General features: G+C 32.3%; 2 protein-coding genes across 3 annotated transcripts; both read left to right on the top strand.

Moving 5' to 3' along the window:
* LOC109710932 (fruit bromelain) lies at positions 438-1640 on the top strand. Its single transcript, XM_020233745.1, has 2 exons — positions 438-903; positions 1597-1640. Exons 1-2 carry the CDS (start codon positions 471-473, stop codon positions 1629-1631), a joined length of 468 nt encoding a protein of 155 aa, XP_020089334.1. The 5' UTR covers positions 438-470; the 3' UTR covers positions 1632-1640.
* LOC109710926 (fruit bromelain-like) lies at positions 9803-11823 on the top strand. 2 transcript variants are annotated; one of them, XM_020233739.1, is made up of 3 exons: positions 9803-9905; positions 10104-10451; positions 10976-11823. In XM_020233739.1, exons 1-3 carry the CDS (start codon positions 9821-9823, stop codon positions 11620-11622), a joined length of 1080 nt encoding a protein of 359 aa, XP_020089328.1. In that variant the 5' UTR covers positions 9803-9820; the 3' UTR covers positions 11623-11823. The 2 variants fall into 2 exon arrangements, with proteins under 2 accessions (XP_020089328.1, XP_020089327.1); XM_020233738.1 differs by lacking the exon at positions 9803-9905 and having other exon boundaries at positions 10008-10451.

The following is an 18689-nucleotide window of genomic DNA, read 5'->3' as shown; positions in this document are numbered from 1 at the left end:
CTGGTGGAGACATCCCAAGTTAAAAATAATTTTAATCATCCATTTGTATGATATGCGATTTTTTTTAACAAGCTTGAATAATTTTATTGGAATGATTAATTTTTTTTCATTTTAGTTTTATTTTGTTTAGAAGTGTTTGTTTATAATATAAACTATATTTACTATTTTTTCATACTAAACTGATATTTTATTTTGTACCAATTTTTATGTCAATAGTATTTGCCCGACGTAATAAGCAAATCACTACACTAGTGACCACATGACGTGGTGCCGCAAGCGGTCCAGAACTATTTAATCTTAATTTGATGGCGATTTGTGACATCTTGTAGGCCCCCACACAATAATTCTCGCACCTACATTCCAAGGCATGAACTTCTATATAAACTCGATCTTGACACCATACTCTCAGCACCAAAAGCTCTTGTAGCTCCATCTCCAATTTCCTCATACATATTTAGTGCTACATAAGCATGGCTTCCAAAGTTCAACTCGTGTTTCTTTTCATGTTTCTCTGTGTGATGTGGGCTTCGCCATCGGCAGCTTCTCGTGACGAACCCAGTGATCCCATGATGAAGCGGTTTGAAGAATGGATGGCGGAGTATGGCCGAGTTTACAAGGACAACGACGAGAAGATGCGCCGGTTTCAGATATTCAAGAACAACGTGAAGCATATCGAAACCTTTAACAGTCGCAACGGAAATTCGTACACTCTCGGTATCAATCAGTTTACCGATATGACAAAAAGCGAATTTGTTGCTCAATATACCGGCGTATCTCTCCCACTAAATATCGAGAGAGAGCCAGTGGTGTCATTTGATGACGTAAACATCTCCGCGGTGCCTCAAAGTATTGATTGGAGAGACTATGGTGCCGTAAACGAGGTCAAGAATCAAAACCCCTGTGGTAAGAAATAATTTAGACTATAAATTGTCAATGCAACTTCATTTCTTCAACTAGAAAAAAGAAAAAAAAATTATTCTTAGTTAACTTTATAAGATGCTGCTAACATGTTGCTTAGATCAAATATGCTTGCTACCGAATGCCTTCTGCCTTTTCTGGACAAAAGGACCAAATTTCCGCCCACTAAAACTCAATAATTCCATTACTTTGGCTGATTAAAAGTGTCTAAACATGTATAATCACACATTATCAATGTACAAAGAAATGAAGTATTGAATCTAGTTAATAAAAAATCAACTTAGCCATCAAATGTATATATAAGTGTTAATTAACTATCCAAAAATACATACATGGTGATAAAAAGGACACATCCATCGCATTTAAGGATTCAAGGACAATGTTCACAGGCTTCGACTTGATTCAATCTATTTGCAATTAGCTCTATTTGCTGAGTTCTCTTACTATTAATTGAGTTATGCCATAATCAGTTATATAAAGTAAGCCAAAGTCGTTGTAGTCAAAAAGAACAGGACTCCATATGCCTTGACAAACCGTTTGAAATAAAGTTAAAAGCAGTCTGTATTGCCAAAAACATTTATATTATTGTTGAGTTGTGAGGATATTCGTTATATCATTGCATCTCAGATATAACTTTGCTTCGTCGTTATGCTAACGCGTATCTTTTGTTTGGCATAGGTTCTTGCTGGTCATTCGTGCAATTGCGACGGTGAGGGAATCTACAGATAAAACAGGGGTAACTTAGTATCTTTATCGGAAGCAAGAAGTTCCTCGATGTGCTGTAGTAGCGGTTGCAAAGGCGGCTAGGTTTCGTGAACAAGGCCTCGATTTCATCATATCATAAACAACGGTGTGACCACGAAAAACTATCCTTATCAAGCATAGCTCAATGGCACTTGCCAAACGCCAATAGCTGTTCTAATTCAGCTTACATTACTGGTTATTCATATGTGCGAAGGAACGATTGACGCAGCATATGTACGCGCTGTGTCGAATCAACATAGTGCTCTTATCGATGCCAGTGAAACTTTCAATTTACAATGGGGTTGTGTTTAGCGCCGGACCTGTGTGAACTAGTCTCTAATCATGCCATTACCATTATAGGTACGGGCATGATAGCCGTGGAACTAAAAATATTAGATAGTAAGGACTCGTGGGGGCAGTCATGGGGGGAGAAGTGGATACGTCGTTATGGGCAGAGTTGTGTATCGTCTTCTGGAGTATGTGGAATCGCATGTCTCCTCTATTCCTACTTCCAATCAGGGCTAATGCCGAAGTTATTAAGATGGGTTTCTGAAATTGAAGCTACGTAATAAGTCGGAACAGCAAATGATTTTTTCGACCTGCTAGTTTGCCTACTTATTTGCGTTTCTTACATAAATAAGGATTTTGCGTGCATCAAGTGCTAGCTTGTTTCGACATTGTGGGTTTCTGTTTTGTTTCCGGTGTGTCTCTATCAGTATGTTAAGTTTGAAATCTATAATGATGTGTCCTTCATTTATGTGGACTAGTGTGCCTTGGTTAGTACTATAAATGGATCACATGGTCTCTTTATGCAATGCAACTTGTGTATGTGCGGCCAACTATGGGTGGAAATAAGGGTTTGCCGTTAACCTACTCGACTGAGCCACACCATATCTGTAACTTATGCAATGGCTTGTGTATCTAGCTTTCTCTCAATTCTGACCATAATAGATGGAGATCAGCAGACGGATCAAAAATTTACAATAAAAAAAAATTTTTTTTAAAAAAATATTCAATAAATGAGAAAATTTATTCTATTACAATTATAGTCATTGAATTACATAAATAAATAATATTTTTTTAAAAAAATTAGTCTATTTAAATAATTTTTTTTTTTTAAAAGAAAAACTTCAAAAACTCCCTTCTATGGTTTCGTAGTTTTTCACTTACCTCCCTGTGGTGTAAAATGTATCAATATTGCCCCCTGTGGTTTCATTTTTATTTTTTGGTAGTTTTTCTTAATATTTCATCAAATTATATACAAAACTTCAGATATCCATCTAGAGTTATCAAATATTTATTTTATACTTTTATTTTAACTTTAGACTGATTAAGATAAAAAATAAATGCAATGATAAAAAAGAGAAAAAGAACACGGGGGAGCAATTGATACATTTTAAACACAGGGAGGCAACAGTGAGAAACTACGAATTCACATGGAGGTTTTTTGAATCTTACTTAAAAATATTAGGTGTTCTCTGACCGAAATGGTTCTTCATCTTTGGCAGTTACTAAATAAAAGACGCGTTTTTTGTTAAGTATGCGTTTTGGTTTCGATGCGATGAACTTGGTTAATCCATTTGGGATGCATTACGTCCTACGTACCTTCGCCTATGTAAATATATGAATTTTTATTTGATATATTTGATAAATATATCTTGAATTTTAGTAATTATTAAGTTCAATGCAGAATGGTCAACTGTTTAAATTTGATGGATCACAGGAAAATCTGATAAAAATCTTATAATATTTTAATCTAATTATCAAAAAAATAAAAACAAAACTCAACTTTTTTTTAAAAAAAGAAGAACGTTTGGACCTAGTTTGGAATGTTTGAGCTGAGGGCGTGCCTTATGTTTGGAAGAGGAATCTCACTGTCACATTTGCACCACGTCTCATAAAAGCCAATCATATCATCTTTTCAAAATAAAGTACAATAAATACTCTTTACATTCATGATGCGGACATATATTTTTAAAAGGATTAATGTAATTGGTTTGTTATGCCGCGTACGGTCACTAATTATAACCGTGCATTCTAGCATTTTTCAGTTTGCGAATGTTGCTCGCATTAATTAAATGGCTATTATATGAAACCTTTAGCAAAGCCGTTTTTCTTGTTTTTTTTAAAAAAAAATCATGATACTTTGCTTTTTTTATCGAAAAATAAAAACGTATTTATAGAATGATATTGGTGTGATAAAGATGAACAAATGTTCCTACTTTTCTTTATTTCTGTTCCCCAATCTTGTCATTCCAGGCGGCAGAGAGCAGGCGTGGATGCATCTACGCTATGAAGGGGAGTGGGCAGAGCGAGGCGGTCATGGTGTGTGGATAGTAGATGAGAATTCAGAAATATTTTGAATTACAAAAATAAGATATGAAATGGAACCTCAACTAGAAACTGACGGCAGGAACCGAATATGAATATTTTTTATTTTTAGGGGGGCGCAAGGTTATAGATTTTTAAATGCAGCATGGAGGAAGTGAAAACAGATGGTTAACAAGAGGATTTTTCTTATTTAGCCTAACTAATTAAGGTTTTAGGACTATAGTGCATTACAAATTCTATATTATCTGGTTCGAATAAAATTGGATCTGAGTATATAATCGGTATGATGTATGTTTGCGGTCGGACGCCACTGTAAAAGAACAAAACCTAACTGAGTTGTAGCGGAAAAAAAAGAAATCAATCTCATTCGTATTCCATCTTTAACCTATTATTTGGACATAGTAAATTTAATGTATACAACATACTTCGTATAGTTATGTTTGTGCATATTAAAGTGCGCAACACTGCTATATCTTGTTAGAGTGTTCAAATCATTATTTTGTTCTAATGTGTGCTGCGAATCTGGATTGGCCGAAAAATCATCTTCAGAATTTCCGAAATGTGATCCTCTAGTCTGTACTTTTTCCTCTACTAGTTAATTTTCTAAATTTTGAAACATGTCGTGTATGAGAGTTCAAACCGCCAATATCTTTTAGGTGACAATTTTATAACACTCAAAATCTTAAACAAGTTAAAAGCGCTCTGTACTTGCAAATAACGTTAATTATGTTAGTTTGAATGTTTCCTTAGTTCATGCGTATATCATTATATAACTTTGTCTCTAGTTAGTTATGCTACGTAAAACTTTGTTCTGCATAGGTTTTGCAGGCTTCAGTGCAATATGCGACAGTGAAAGAGATCTACAAGTCAAAGCAGGGATTAGTATCTCTTTCGGAGAAAGAAGTTCTCGATTGTGCTGTTGTATTATTAAACTACGGACTATGGGTGCAGGCGGTTGGGTGGACAAGGCTACGTTTCATAATATCTAACAACGGGTGACCTGTCGAAGCGCGCTTTACTATCCTTATCAAGCATTACCAGGCACTTGTAACGCAATAGCTGCATTTCAGCTTACATTATTTGGTCAATTTTCATTTAAACTTTGATCTTAGCTGCACTCAAATGTAATTCGAATTTGAAAATTCAATTGAATCCAATTAAGAATTCACTAATGTTACTTGTCAAATTAGATGTTGAATTAGTTTTATTTATTTCAATTTAAATTTAGATTTAAATTTGATTGCACTTTTATTTACATTAAAAGTTTAATTTTAGTTTTAATTCTAATTTTTATTTTTATTTTTATTTTTAATTATTCATTGTGATGCATGATGATATAAATGTATTGCATAAAATATTTAGAGGGCATTTCAAAAATATGTAGGGTCATGTCCTCTTCAATGAATGGCCTGGGCAATATCGTCGCCCCCCTTTTTATTGATATCACTATAAAAATTTAAGCCGACTATTAATAGATATATAATAGTCAATGGTAAAAGTCAATGGTAATAGGGCAGTGTTTGTCGTTCGAAAATCGGAGTCGGCAATCGCGTAATCGGAATCCAAAAGCTGGAATCGGAATTGTTAATTGCTCTTACTATTCCCTGATTTGGTTTAATACCTTGAATCGGAATCGCATAAATCATTCCTTATTCAGTGTTTGGTTCAGGTGGATATAAAAAGTAATCAATTAACTATACTAACATTATCTTTTCATATATAATTTAAATTCAAATTAAAATTAAATATTAAAATTTATATCAAAATTTGAATAATGTCAAATTTAAAATCTATTTTTTTTAAAAAAATAAACTTTAAGTGAGTGTGATGAATTAAAAATATGAAATAAATTTAGATTTATTCAAATTCAACTTAAAATTTACAAATTTAAATTTTTAATTTGAATCATAAATTTAATTTAGGGTTGCAATAAATTTGAATAAAACTTTATATAAATTTTAAAATTTAATTTTTAAATTCAATTCATTAAGTTTAGTATTCGAAATACTTTGATTTACATTTTAATTTTAATTTAGGTTTTAAATTAAATTTAAAAATTACTATATTTTTAATTTTGATTTTAACTCTATGTTTAATTAAAAACAATTAAAAATAAATTTAATCCGAATTAAATATCATTCCGTCGGATTCAATTTCAATTCGGCCTCCTAAGCCGCGGAATGAAAAGAGAGTGATTGGGGGATTCCATGTCCACTCGGGCATCGGGAATTGGATGGCACTCCGCCGTACCAACACCCACAAATGTGATTTACCCATTCCGATTTCGAAGTTTGATTCCAGGCGCGAAAAAAAAGCGAACCAAAACACGTCCTTATTTGTAACTCTCAACATATGTTTTGATGGGACTATTTTCGCTTAAAAGGTATTTTGTAAATATTTATAATATTTTAAGAGAGCGTGAATCGCGTTGTAATTTTTATGCTTGCTCTCTTATTTGCTCCTCCTCCCGTTGTGCAAACATGATTCGCGTATCATTCCAATAAAACTCTTGGAACATTCTTTGGGTCTTGTAATCGAAACTACCTTCCTATGTTTTTTTTCGTTGTTTTTTTTTCTGTCTCTCTTTCTGTGACACGTTGCTGTCCTCATCCTTGTAGCTATTAATTCACCCTCTTTATTATGGTAGCAGATTAGCGTCATTCTTCTCCTGAAAAAATAATTCCATAAACGGACAAAAATTTTATGGGCTGTAGTGCTCAATTAATTAGTTTGGTTGGGCACTATGCGGATACGGCCGCCCTGTGGCAGTCTGACGGGCACGGATTCTCCGTGCTTTTTTTTCTCTCTCTAAAATCACGAATTTTTTTTTTTTTTTTTTTCCATCCGTAGCCGTCGGATCGGCCACGTGGCATCAGTCCGCATAATCTCCAAATTAATTAGTTTGAGCACTATGCCTATAAAACTTTTGTCCCAATAAACAACACATCAACAGCAATAACTCTTGCGTAAGAGTGAAAGTTGTACCCCTCCCGATTACATCGTATCGGTCCAAACAAATGACGATGAGAAAATTTACCGTATCATATTTATACCACATTATCAATAATAAATTAATTGTATTTTTGAAAGTATAATAATAATATTTTTTCGACATTGTGCTCATCTTAATAAGTGGGAAGCAAATGATTTAGCAACACTGCAGTTTGCTATCTTGTTTGCTTAACTTGCATAAATATGGATGTTTGCTGCATCCAATTGCTAAGCTTGCTTCGACATTATGGTTTCTGGTTCTGTTGTTTGCTTCGACATTATGGTTTCTGGTTCTGTTTTGAGATTTTACTTTTCAACCGAAAAAAAAAAATTGGAACAATTTTAGGTAGAACTAAACACACCCTAAACTAATATAAAACATGGCAATGAGGGAAAAACCATATTGAGGAGCTATTTCAAAGTCGCTTAAAGTTTAAGGGTTTCACATTTTCTTGCTCCAATAATTAAATTTAAGTTGTCACCGCATTGAATGCGTTGGCTGCAAAATTATTGGGATGGCCCCCAGACAATTGTACAAAAATTTTATGGGCATGTGTTTGGGACTATGCAAATTGGTGCCACGTGGCCGATCCGATGGCCACGGATGGAAAGACAAAAAAAAAATTCTGTGTTTTTAGAGAGAGAGAAAAAGCAACTGAGATCCGTGACCATTGAATCGACCACGTGGCGCCGATCCGCAAAGTCCCCAAACATATAATATTTTTGTCCCAGGCAATTTGAAAAGTCATGCACATGCACATGCACATGCAACATTATGATACAAAAATATCTCAAAAAAAAATATTTTTGTAGATTTATTTGTTTTGAATATTTATGGGGTAATGTGAGGGTCAATATGGAAAGTATATATAATTGAAATACAAAATACAAAATTATATTATTAGAGGAGTGAGGCTACTATGATATCGGAAGCACGGAGCCTTCCGTGCTTCCAACTCGTTTTCGATATTGCGACTTTCGAATCGTCGATCGGCTCCGTTAAACTTGATCTAGAGTATTTGGAGTACCTAGAAAATAAATTTTATTATTTTTCGATATTATTTGCCTAGTGATCGAATGGGCTCAAAATCAACAAATTTCAATGGCCGTAGTGAGCCGTTTGCAAGTTTAACGGTGTAGAAATATCCAAATCACGTGAAATTTTGATAGAAAATTCTTTATACTATATAAAACAAGATAAATATCTTTGATTTAAAATTTTAATGTCATATTATTATATTTTGTAAGATTTTTATTTTCAGCCGTTGATTTTGAGCTCCTTCGTTCACTAGGCAAATGATATCGTAAAATCATAAAATTTATTTTCTAGGTACTTCAAATACTCTAGATCAAGTTTAACGGAGTCGATCGACGATTCGCAAGTCGCAACAGTCAAAACGACTTGGAAGGCACGGGAAGCTCATCGACTGCTTCTGATAGCATGTACGCTCATCTATAGAGTACTTGTTTGGTTATATTATTAGATAATATTAAATAGTACATCTAATGTGAGAGTTATCTTTACCGTGACTTTGTTTTGATTAGATTCAGTTCTTTAACACGATATTAGAACTTTTTTCGCTTCTTAATTTATATTGGTGCGAGTGGTTGTAAAGTATATAATGATTTGGCTGATAGTTTAAATATTGAAGAAAAAGTGTAAAATCCAACATATGTAAGGAGCTTTTCTACAATTTAGCTTAATTTGCTCGTAATTTTTTGTATTTTTTACTTTTTTTAACTAAGCACTAGAATGGATAGTCACGAGTCCCAAATATTGAAAACTTAAAATTGAGGACTAAAAATAGAAGTTTGTTGAGATTATTAGTGCAATTTGCCTTTCAACATATTTAAAATTGAGGTTGTAACTGATACACAGCAGGGGATAGGTTTGACTGATTCAATTTAAGCTTTTTTTTTTTTTTTTTTTGAGAAAAAGATAGCAAGCTATCTGCTTCATTCATTTCGAAAATAAACTTAGCTACAAAATATAAGACTACTAGGTCTCAAAAGAGAGAGAGAGAGAGAGAGAAAAGAAAAAGAAAAAAGAAAAATCTACTCAGAAAAAATTTAGCCCTTTTTTTTATTCAGAATAAGAACTAGCATGATATAATTGAAAGAGTCATGTCTTAAATATATATCAAATTTTTTAAAAAATAGAGACATGTAGTTCAATTTATCGAAATCTTAAATATCTACAGAAAATAACATGATATCTAAACTACTCACATGTATGTTGTGGTCCAACGCCACTATAATCCAAAACACCTTCAACATATCGACACATCAGGAAACGATAGATATCTAGACAATTCTCTATTTTTGATGAGATTCCTCTCAAAAAAAAAAGAAAAAAAAAAGAAAAAGAGCTATTGTAAACAATAATAATATTTGTTAATGTACATATATCATTTTAAAATTATGTGCGGCTCTTATTCTTATTCCTATAGTGCGACACATGCTGTATTTTTTAATTCCTGTTGCGCATGCACATGCTGTATTTTTAATTCCTGTTGTGCAACGCATGCTGTATTATCAATCATGCAACGACGTACGTCAACACACATGGAGGGGCAAGCTCAGCCACTATAACTCTCGCGTACGGAGTGAAAAGTTGTACCTCTCTTGATTGCGACTTTCCTATCGAACAATGGATAAGAGAGAAATTAATTAATGATTTCATCACATGCACGTTGTATCTTTTCCTCTAAAAAAAGTTTTTAAAAAATTAAAATTTAATGGTCCAGCAACTTTAGTACATAGGCCGAGAACTTCTATATAAACTCGATGCGGAGAGCCTTACTCTCAGCAACGAAAGCATTTGTAAGTCAGAGTTATGGCTTCCAAATTCCAAATATTGTTTCTTTTTTTGTTTCTTTCTGTGATGTGGGCTTCGTCGTTGGCTTCTCGCGGCGAAGCAGATGATTCGANATTTAATGGTCCAGCAACTTTAGTGCATGGGCCGAGAACTTCTATATAAACTCGATGCGGAGAGCCTAACTCTCAGCAACAAAAGCATTTGTAAGTCAGAGCTATGGCTTCCAAATTCCAAATATTGTTTCTTTTTTTGTTTCTTTCTGTGATGTGGGCTTCGTCGTTGGCTTCTCGCGGCGAAGCAGATGATTCGATGATGAAGAGGTTTGAAGAATGGATGGCTGATTTCGGCCGAGTTTACAGTGACGATGCTGAGAAGATGCGCCGTTTTGAGATCTTTAAAGACAATGTAAACCGCATCGAAGCCTTTAACAGGCGTGGCGGAAACTCGTATACTCTGGGCATTAACCAATTCGCTGACATGACAAATAATGAAATTGTGGCTCAGCATGTCGGTCTATCTCTTCCTCTAAATATGACAAATTTAGAGCCATCGGTGTCGTTTGAGGATGTAAACATGTCCGCGATACCTCAAAGCATTGATTGGAGGGATTACGGTGCCGTCACACCAGTCAAGAATCAAGGCTCTTGCGGTAAGAATCAAGTGTTGAGTTTAGAGAACTAAAGCACATTAATTTCTAGCTATAGCATCCTGAACCTTTACAAATTTTATTTTTTAATTAACCTGATGAGAATAGGATGCCTTGGGCCCAAATCTCACTGTTCCATCAGCCATTTATGTTGACAAAGAAATCAAACCTCTACCGCATTTAAATGCAAGGTTCATGTCTCAGACGAACTAAAAGTGTACGAACACACGTTATCATCTACTATCTATAAATTTGTAGATTACACGTAAGGTGTATTAATTCTTAATAATTAGAAATCATTCTTCGATAGTTTAAGTTTCTAGAAAAATTAATTTCTGACAAGAAGTATGACGACATTAATCATTTTCACACAAGTAAACAACATAGATAATAAAGTAATACAGTAATCAATATTTCCACCTTGTCCATACTTGTTTGAATGTTCTTCTTACATCTTAATTAATAATCTACGAAACTTTTGCTTGTACCAGTTGTGCTAATTACTTGAATATATGTTTTGAAATTAGGTTCTTGCTGGGCATTCTCTTCAATCGCGACGGTAGAAGGCATCTACAAGATCAAAACAGGACAACTAATATCTCTATCGGAGCAAGAAGTTTTAGATTGTACTGTTAGCAACGGGTGCACATCTGGTTGGGTGCACAAAGCCTACGAATTCATCATCGCTAACAAGGGCGTGACCGCGCAGGCGAACTATCCCTATGTAGGATATAAAGGCACTTGCGCTGCAAATAGCAAACCGAACGCAGCTTATATTACCGGCTATCAACAGGTACAACCTAGCTACAATGAACGTGCGATCATGTATGCTGTGGCGAACCAGCCGACAGTTATTGCTATTGATGCTAGCTCTTATTACTTCAATCACTACAATGGCGGTATCTTTAAAGGACCTTGTGGGACGAATATTTTCCACGCCGTCACCGTCGTAGGTTACGGGCAGGACAGCAGCACCGGAGACAAGTATTGGATAATAAAAAATTCATGGGGCAACACGTGGGGAGAAAATGGATACGTGAGGATGTTAAGAGACACGGCATATCCTGGATTATGTGGTCTGGCTAGCTACGGTATTTACCCGACTCTGGTTTCGTCGCAGCGCACTACAGAACCCTCCGACATGGGTTCGGATGATCGTGTAAGCTCCATGTAAGGGTTATCGAAGCTGCGATTTTGCATGCAGTGAAGTGCCCTTCGTGCTACGTACCTTATAAGCTATGTAATAAAACGGGCGATGCTCGTGCGAGGATTATCTGTATGATCGAGTAGGGCTTGTTGTTTTCATTTGTTGTTTTGGTTTTGTGTTATTGTCAGTTCCGCTGGCTGCTTAATATATAGTAGCCAACTGTTTGTATTTTGTAAGTTTATGCTGTTTTGAGGAATAAGATCATCAAGCAACGGTACGTAAAGCTAGAGTACGTGTTGCAGTTATTAGAATTGTCCATCTATATCTCTGTGCGGTGCAATTGTGTACATGCCCACACACTATATGATGTAAGAAATCGAAATCTGACTCACTAAATGCTAATCCAATTACGCTTTCTTTGAAATTACTGAATGATTGTGTCACCTATGATGAAAAATTAAAAGATATTTTATTTATTTTCGTGTGTAATATTACGTTTTCGTATTCCACAATCTGCTATTTCATTGAAAAACGCCGAAGCATGTTCTTGTATATAGTGTAGCGATCCGCGCATTACAATGGGTAGATACCATTAAAGTGAAAAATTTGGAAAAGAACAAAATATCAGTTTAGTACAAAGAATAGTAAATATGGTCTACATTATAGACAAACATTTCTAAAAAATAAAACTATAATAAAAAAAAATTTAACCGTTTCAACCAAACTATTGATTATTGTTCAAGACAGGTCACATATCATGCAAATGTATGATTAAAATTATTTCTATAACACAATAATCAAATGAAAAAAAAAATGAGGAAAAAAAATTGGCCCTACTTTTCTCCAAATTGAGGGGTAGGTTCATGTATGGATTATACTCTGTTTTGTTATGGATTATACTCTGTTTTGTTACAGGGTAAACGTGGGGTGGGCCGGCTCAGTTTATTTTATTTTATTTTTTTTTTTTTCAGTTTACTAATTTGAACTTGGAGGCTTTTTTTTTTTTTTTTTTTTTAAGATAATCTAATTTATCTCTATTTTATTATAAAAATTTAAAATATTTAATTATTTACATATAATTTTTAAATAGTTTAAATTATATATACTAAATATAAATTTTAATTTCATAATATTGATCACTTAGATATAAATTATACAATAAAAATAAAAGAGAGATTAATAGAGTCTAAATTACTTAGTTATTTTAATAAATTTAGATAGGAAAATTACATGAAGTCAAAATATTATTTACCGACTCAAATTTATTACATAAAAAAGTTGGATAGTAAAAATAAAATTTTGAAAGATTGGATATCTGGTTTAAAATGATTCAAAGTTTAGAAAAATTCTATATGTTTTTTATTTTGATTTTAATATCACATATTTATAGTCTAATAAGCGATTAATTTTACATTTAAAATCTTTTAAAATATCCAAAATATAATTGGTTGACTTTTAATTTTAACAATTAGACATTCTAAAATTATTAGATAGTTTAACATAGTCTTTTCTCAGATGAAATTACTAATTAAATTAAACTCATCGATGCTCAACTCTGTGTTCTTCAGGAATAAAATTAAAATATAAAACGATAAATTACACTTTTGGTCCTCACACTATAAGATACATGATACTTTAGTTATCGAATTTTAATAATTTATATTTTCTTACTCAAACTATAAAGCACGTGATGTCTTAGTCCTCAAATCATAACTAGTTGTAATTTTTGTGTCGAACTATGAGGCATGATTTTTTTTTATTTTCAACTTTTAATGGTGCTATAAATATAATTTATTATTCCTATAATTTTTTTTTTATCTTTCTTATATTTTTTATTATTATAGTTTTATTAGAAACGAACGTTGCATGTGTTCTCCTTGGAGCTGGAGTAGTATACAAAACTAGAATGTACGAGAGTAATTAATGATCGAGTTTACACCCTTTATATTATATATCAAAATGTTTCCGCGTTATAAACCATTCAAAGAGTTAAGGTAATTAGTGTATTTCCTAGGAATAACATCATATCTACGTACCCTCTTCTAATCCTTAGTCACATTATATACATAGATCGCTCTTCTAAAATAATAATGCCAAAAATATTTAGCTAATTTAAAAAAAAGATTATTCAAAATATTAAGATCAGTGACAACTCTTTCAACATTTCTACGTTGCCCATTGCCAATCATCAATACTTTTTTATTAAACTATATATTTTTACCTTTCAAATTTCATAAATGCAGTAAATGCATAGCGAACAAAATCTAGTTAATTGAAAGAAATTAAATTATACAAATATTAAATAAAACAATCTTACTAATTTAAACAAAGTAAACTAAAAATATATATTCACAAATTGTACGATACAATTTCACTTTTTTATTCACCATTTTCATTTATGAATAATATGATAATCAAATGATATTGAAGTAGACAAAAACGGAATTCATAAACTAAATAATAAATATAAACTGAGCAAACTAAACTGGAAAAACTACTTATAGCTTCAATTTTTTAAAGAGAAACTACTTCAGCGGTCCCATATGAATACCAAAATATTATTTGTCATTACGTATTAGGGGAAAATTCATCAAATAATCTTAATTAAGCTGAGAATGAATATGTTATACTATAATTCATAAATTTATAGCGGGGAAAATGATATTGGCAATTTTCTAAAGACATTTATTGTATTCTATACTTTTTGAGGTAAATATTTGAAGTTACCCCCACTACTTAATTATATAGGATTAAATGCATAACAATTTTCATCAATTTATAAAAACTAATATTGCTCAAGAGTACTTTGTGCTTATAATTAAGTTTTCCACCGTTAGATCTATTCCTTTAACTATTTTCATCCGTTAGATCACACTATTCAACTAACCATTCATTCAATCCTAAAAAATCATTTTCATTCTAACCGCACTTCTCTTAATGCAAAAGTCGAAAATTTATAAACATCAATAGCTTACACTTTTAAAAATATAGGAGCTTAATTCTATTGCCCAAATGGTCAAGAAAATAGTAAAGACAAAAAGCCCAATAATGCAGATCTTCTTCACCCCAGAACCTAGACCGCAACATGTGGTCAAGATAAGGGTGAACAAGGGGCATAAATCTTATCTTCTGCACTTTTAGTGTCGAAAAATTTATTAGTATTTTAATAAAAATATATTTATTGACAAAGTTTAATCATACTGTTGATATATACCAAATATTGAAGATGTTATAATAGAGCGTCGTCCAAAAAATATTATCTAAAATATACTTTGTTATAGTGATAGAACTAGAACTATAAAGACTATCGTACCATGCGTACATCTAAGAGAAAATGTAAGAGATTTAGAAAAAATAGAAAAGTAGAGAAATGTTTCTTTCAACTGTCCATATTTAGTTAATCTTCGACAGCTAATTAGAAGGGAAAAAAAAAACTTGAGTAGGGTGTAGTTTATCTCTTGCATTAATTACGTATTTAAGAGATAATACAAACATATTAGCGACACCTCAAAGCATTGACTCAATACCATAAGCTAATATAAAATATGGCAACGAGGGAGAATTAAACCAGATTGAAGGAGCTACTTCAACGTCGCCTATAGTTTAGGGGCTTTCATACACTTTCTTGCTCCAATAATTAAATTTGAGTTGTCACCGGATTAAATACGTACGTTGGTTGCAAAATAATTGGGATGGTCATGCACCTGCACATCTATATCTATCTCTATCTATACCTCTGTATCTATCTATCTATCTATACATTATTCCTCATAAAATTTGCCACATGACAAAGTCTCCTTCAACCTTATCTTCTTCTCTCATCCTTGCCTTCTTTTTAATTTCTAATAATCGAATTTATTATCTTTTATATCCGCGTGATGTTTCGTCCTCCCACGTGTCCATTTCTTAATTAATATGTTCACATTCATTGTCATTTAAACAAATAAATATTATAAAAAAATAAATAAAATAAGATATGTATTGCCGTGATTAAAGAGGAACTCGTCGCTGACAATGGCGGTAAATGAGAAGTGGAGATCAAGATTCGCCTTTCCGATATCAGCAACACAATTAAGGTGCATATGGAGTAGTGTTCTATTGCTGTTTTTTATTTATTATTGCGTGTAATTTATTTGCTGAAATTATAAATTTTGCTATATCCGTTTCATATCTTTTATTTATATTTATTGATTTCTCATGACAAGTGAAAATATTTTAAAATATTTTAGTTTGTCAATCTTATGTCTCTTATAGTATCAGCCCGCCGCAATGTGCGGGTAACTTCACCAGTGCAACATTATGATACGAAAACCGACCGTTTCTAGAGCAAGTGGCAAAAAGCTTGGTGATTAGTACCAGAGAACCAAGTTCGAATCTTAGTTGATTCATATTTTTTGCTAAGTTATTTCTAAATGAAATAAACAAAACGGGTATCGTGCTACCTATCTATCAAAAAAAAACATTATGATACGAAAATGTCTCAAAAATAATATTTTTGTAGATTTATTTGTTTTGAATATTTATGGGGTAATGTGAGGGTCAATATTTATGGAAGGTACATATAATTGAAATACAAAATACAAAATTATATTATTAGAGTACTTGTGTTTGGATTCTTTTTAGATAAAAATAAAATAGTATACCTAATGTGAAGGTTATTTTTACCACTCAGTTTGAGTTTTTAGATTAGATTCTAGTTCTTTAACACGATATTAGAGCTGTTTTCGCTTCTTATTTTATGATTGGGTGAGTGGTTCTAATATAAAATCTTAGTTGGTACAGAATGATTTGGCCTGAAAATTTGAAGAAAATAAAGTATAAAATCCAACATATGAAAGGAGGTTTTCTACAAATTTAGCTTTTCTCTTTCTCTCTGATATTATAATGATATAATTCAAAGAGTCCGGTCTTAAATATATACCAAATTTACAAATTTAAAAACTAAATTTAAGTTGTATCTAAATTACTCACATGTTTGTTGTGGTTCAACGCCACTACAAATATATAGAACGTAATGAGTTGAAGGGGAGAAAAACAAAATTTCAAATCAAATTAACCATTCCATCTTTCATTTATTTAAACAAAAGTAAATTTTACGTACAGTCTGTCTTGTGCATGTTAAAAGTGGATGATCGAAGGCTATGGATAACCTTTTATGAGTATTCAAATCACATTATAGATCAAAGTGTGAAATCTGGACAACTATATACACAGCTAATATTCTAAACAATAATATATATATATATATATATATATAGAGAGAGAGAGAGAGAGAGAGAGGCATTAGGTATATAACAGAGAGTACATCTCAATACTTAGCTTGGGTGACTATTTTCTCGTGTAAAAAATATTTTTTTAATCTTTAATGATGTTGCTAAATTAAAATTTCAAAACGAATAACGTTGCTATATTTTTCTAAAAAAAAAAAAAACTTAGCTTTGGTAAGCGCGCATGTGTGACAGAGCCACCCTTCTCTTTCTCTCTCTCCCTCTCTCTCTCTCTCTCTCTCTTTCTCTATATCACACGATCTTCTCCCACTGTTGGAGCACTTGCGTGAGCGATGCTCTAATTTTCCTCTTCCGCACCATTTTCTCTCGTCGAATCTCTTTCGTACTCCCACTACTCCCAAACGCTTTCCGTTCTCTACCTCTTTAGAGAGAGAGAGAGAGAGAGGGAGAGGGAAGGAGCNATATAGTTTGCTTTATGATCAAACCATTTCAAAATTGTCAATTTTCAATGGCTACTATAGCAAGTTTGGAGTTTAACGGTGTAGAAGAATCTAAATTTCTTTAAATTTTGATAGAAAATACTTTAAACTATCTAGATTAAGGTTAACATCTTGATCTTGAATTTAAAAGTCCTATGCTCAAATTTTAAAGATTATTCAATTTTCATCGTCCATTTTGACATAATTTATTTACTAAGTAAACGATGTCGAAAAAAACTAAAATTTTATTTCTAAGAACTTCATATACCCTAAATCATATTTAACAGTGTGGATCGTTAAATTGAATACCGTAAGATCGAAAACAAGACTATAGTACCAAAGCTCCGCTACTATATATATATATATATATATATATATGAGTTCAGCTATGATACTTGTAAAAGTATCAAGCACTTGGTGCTTGTAAATTTTTTACCATTAAATCTATCATTTTGATTATTTTCATCCGTTATATTATACTATTCAACCAACCACCCACTTAATCTTAGGGGTCCCACATCATCCTAACTACATATCTCTTAATCCAATGGCCAAAAATCTATAAATACTAATAACTTAGTACTTTTAAAAATATAGAATCTCTCTCTCTCTCTCTCTCTCTCTCTTTCTCTATATATATATATATATATATATATATGCGCATAAACTCTTATTCTTATTCATGTTGTGCAACACATGCTCTAAATAATTTCAATCATGCAACAACAATAAATGAGGTACAAGCGCAGCCACAATAACTCTTGCGTACCGAGTGAAAAGTTGTCCCTCTNAATAGATATATATTTTATGATATTTAAAAAATTTATGCAAAAGAATTTTTAAATCCTAAATTCTAAATTCTTTTACATATATTTTAAAATCATAATATATATTATTAAATTATAATTAAAAAATAAAAAATAAAATTATAAAACGAACTAGTGCACCGGGTGCACCAAAAAAAAATCTTACTGCTCTTCCAATAGGGAGAGCAAGGACCAATGGGTCCAGATTGCCCATATAAATTTTGTGAAATAGAATAACTGAACTGACAGTCAGTTGGAGAGTTATCTAAACAGTAAGGAACACCGTTATTTTTAGATTGGCTAATACTAATGCCTTACGAGCTGTCAACTCGATCAGATGTTTGATTCTTCAGAAGAAGAAAAATAGAGTGTTTAAACGAGCATATCTTTTTTTTTTTTGTTATATATATTTTTAAAATTTAATTATTTTTGTTATTTTTTAGGTTTACTTCGAAGATTCTTTTATCTTACTCTTTTGAGTTTTTAACCTTTGAATGAAGAAATATAAGGTTGGGATGATGGTGGTAGGTGGTGGTAGATAGTAATAGATGGAATAGTGTTTGATCCAAATGCTATTAATA

This window comes from Ananas comosus, linkage group 5, assembly GCF_001540865.1.
Source record: "Ananas comosus cultivar F153 linkage group 5, ASM154086v1, whole genome shotgun sequence".
Lineage (NCBI taxonomy): Eukaryota > Viridiplantae > Streptophyta > Magnoliopsida > Poales > Bromeliaceae > Ananas > Ananas comosus.
This window is presented reverse-complemented; position numbering and strand designations above follow the sequence as displayed.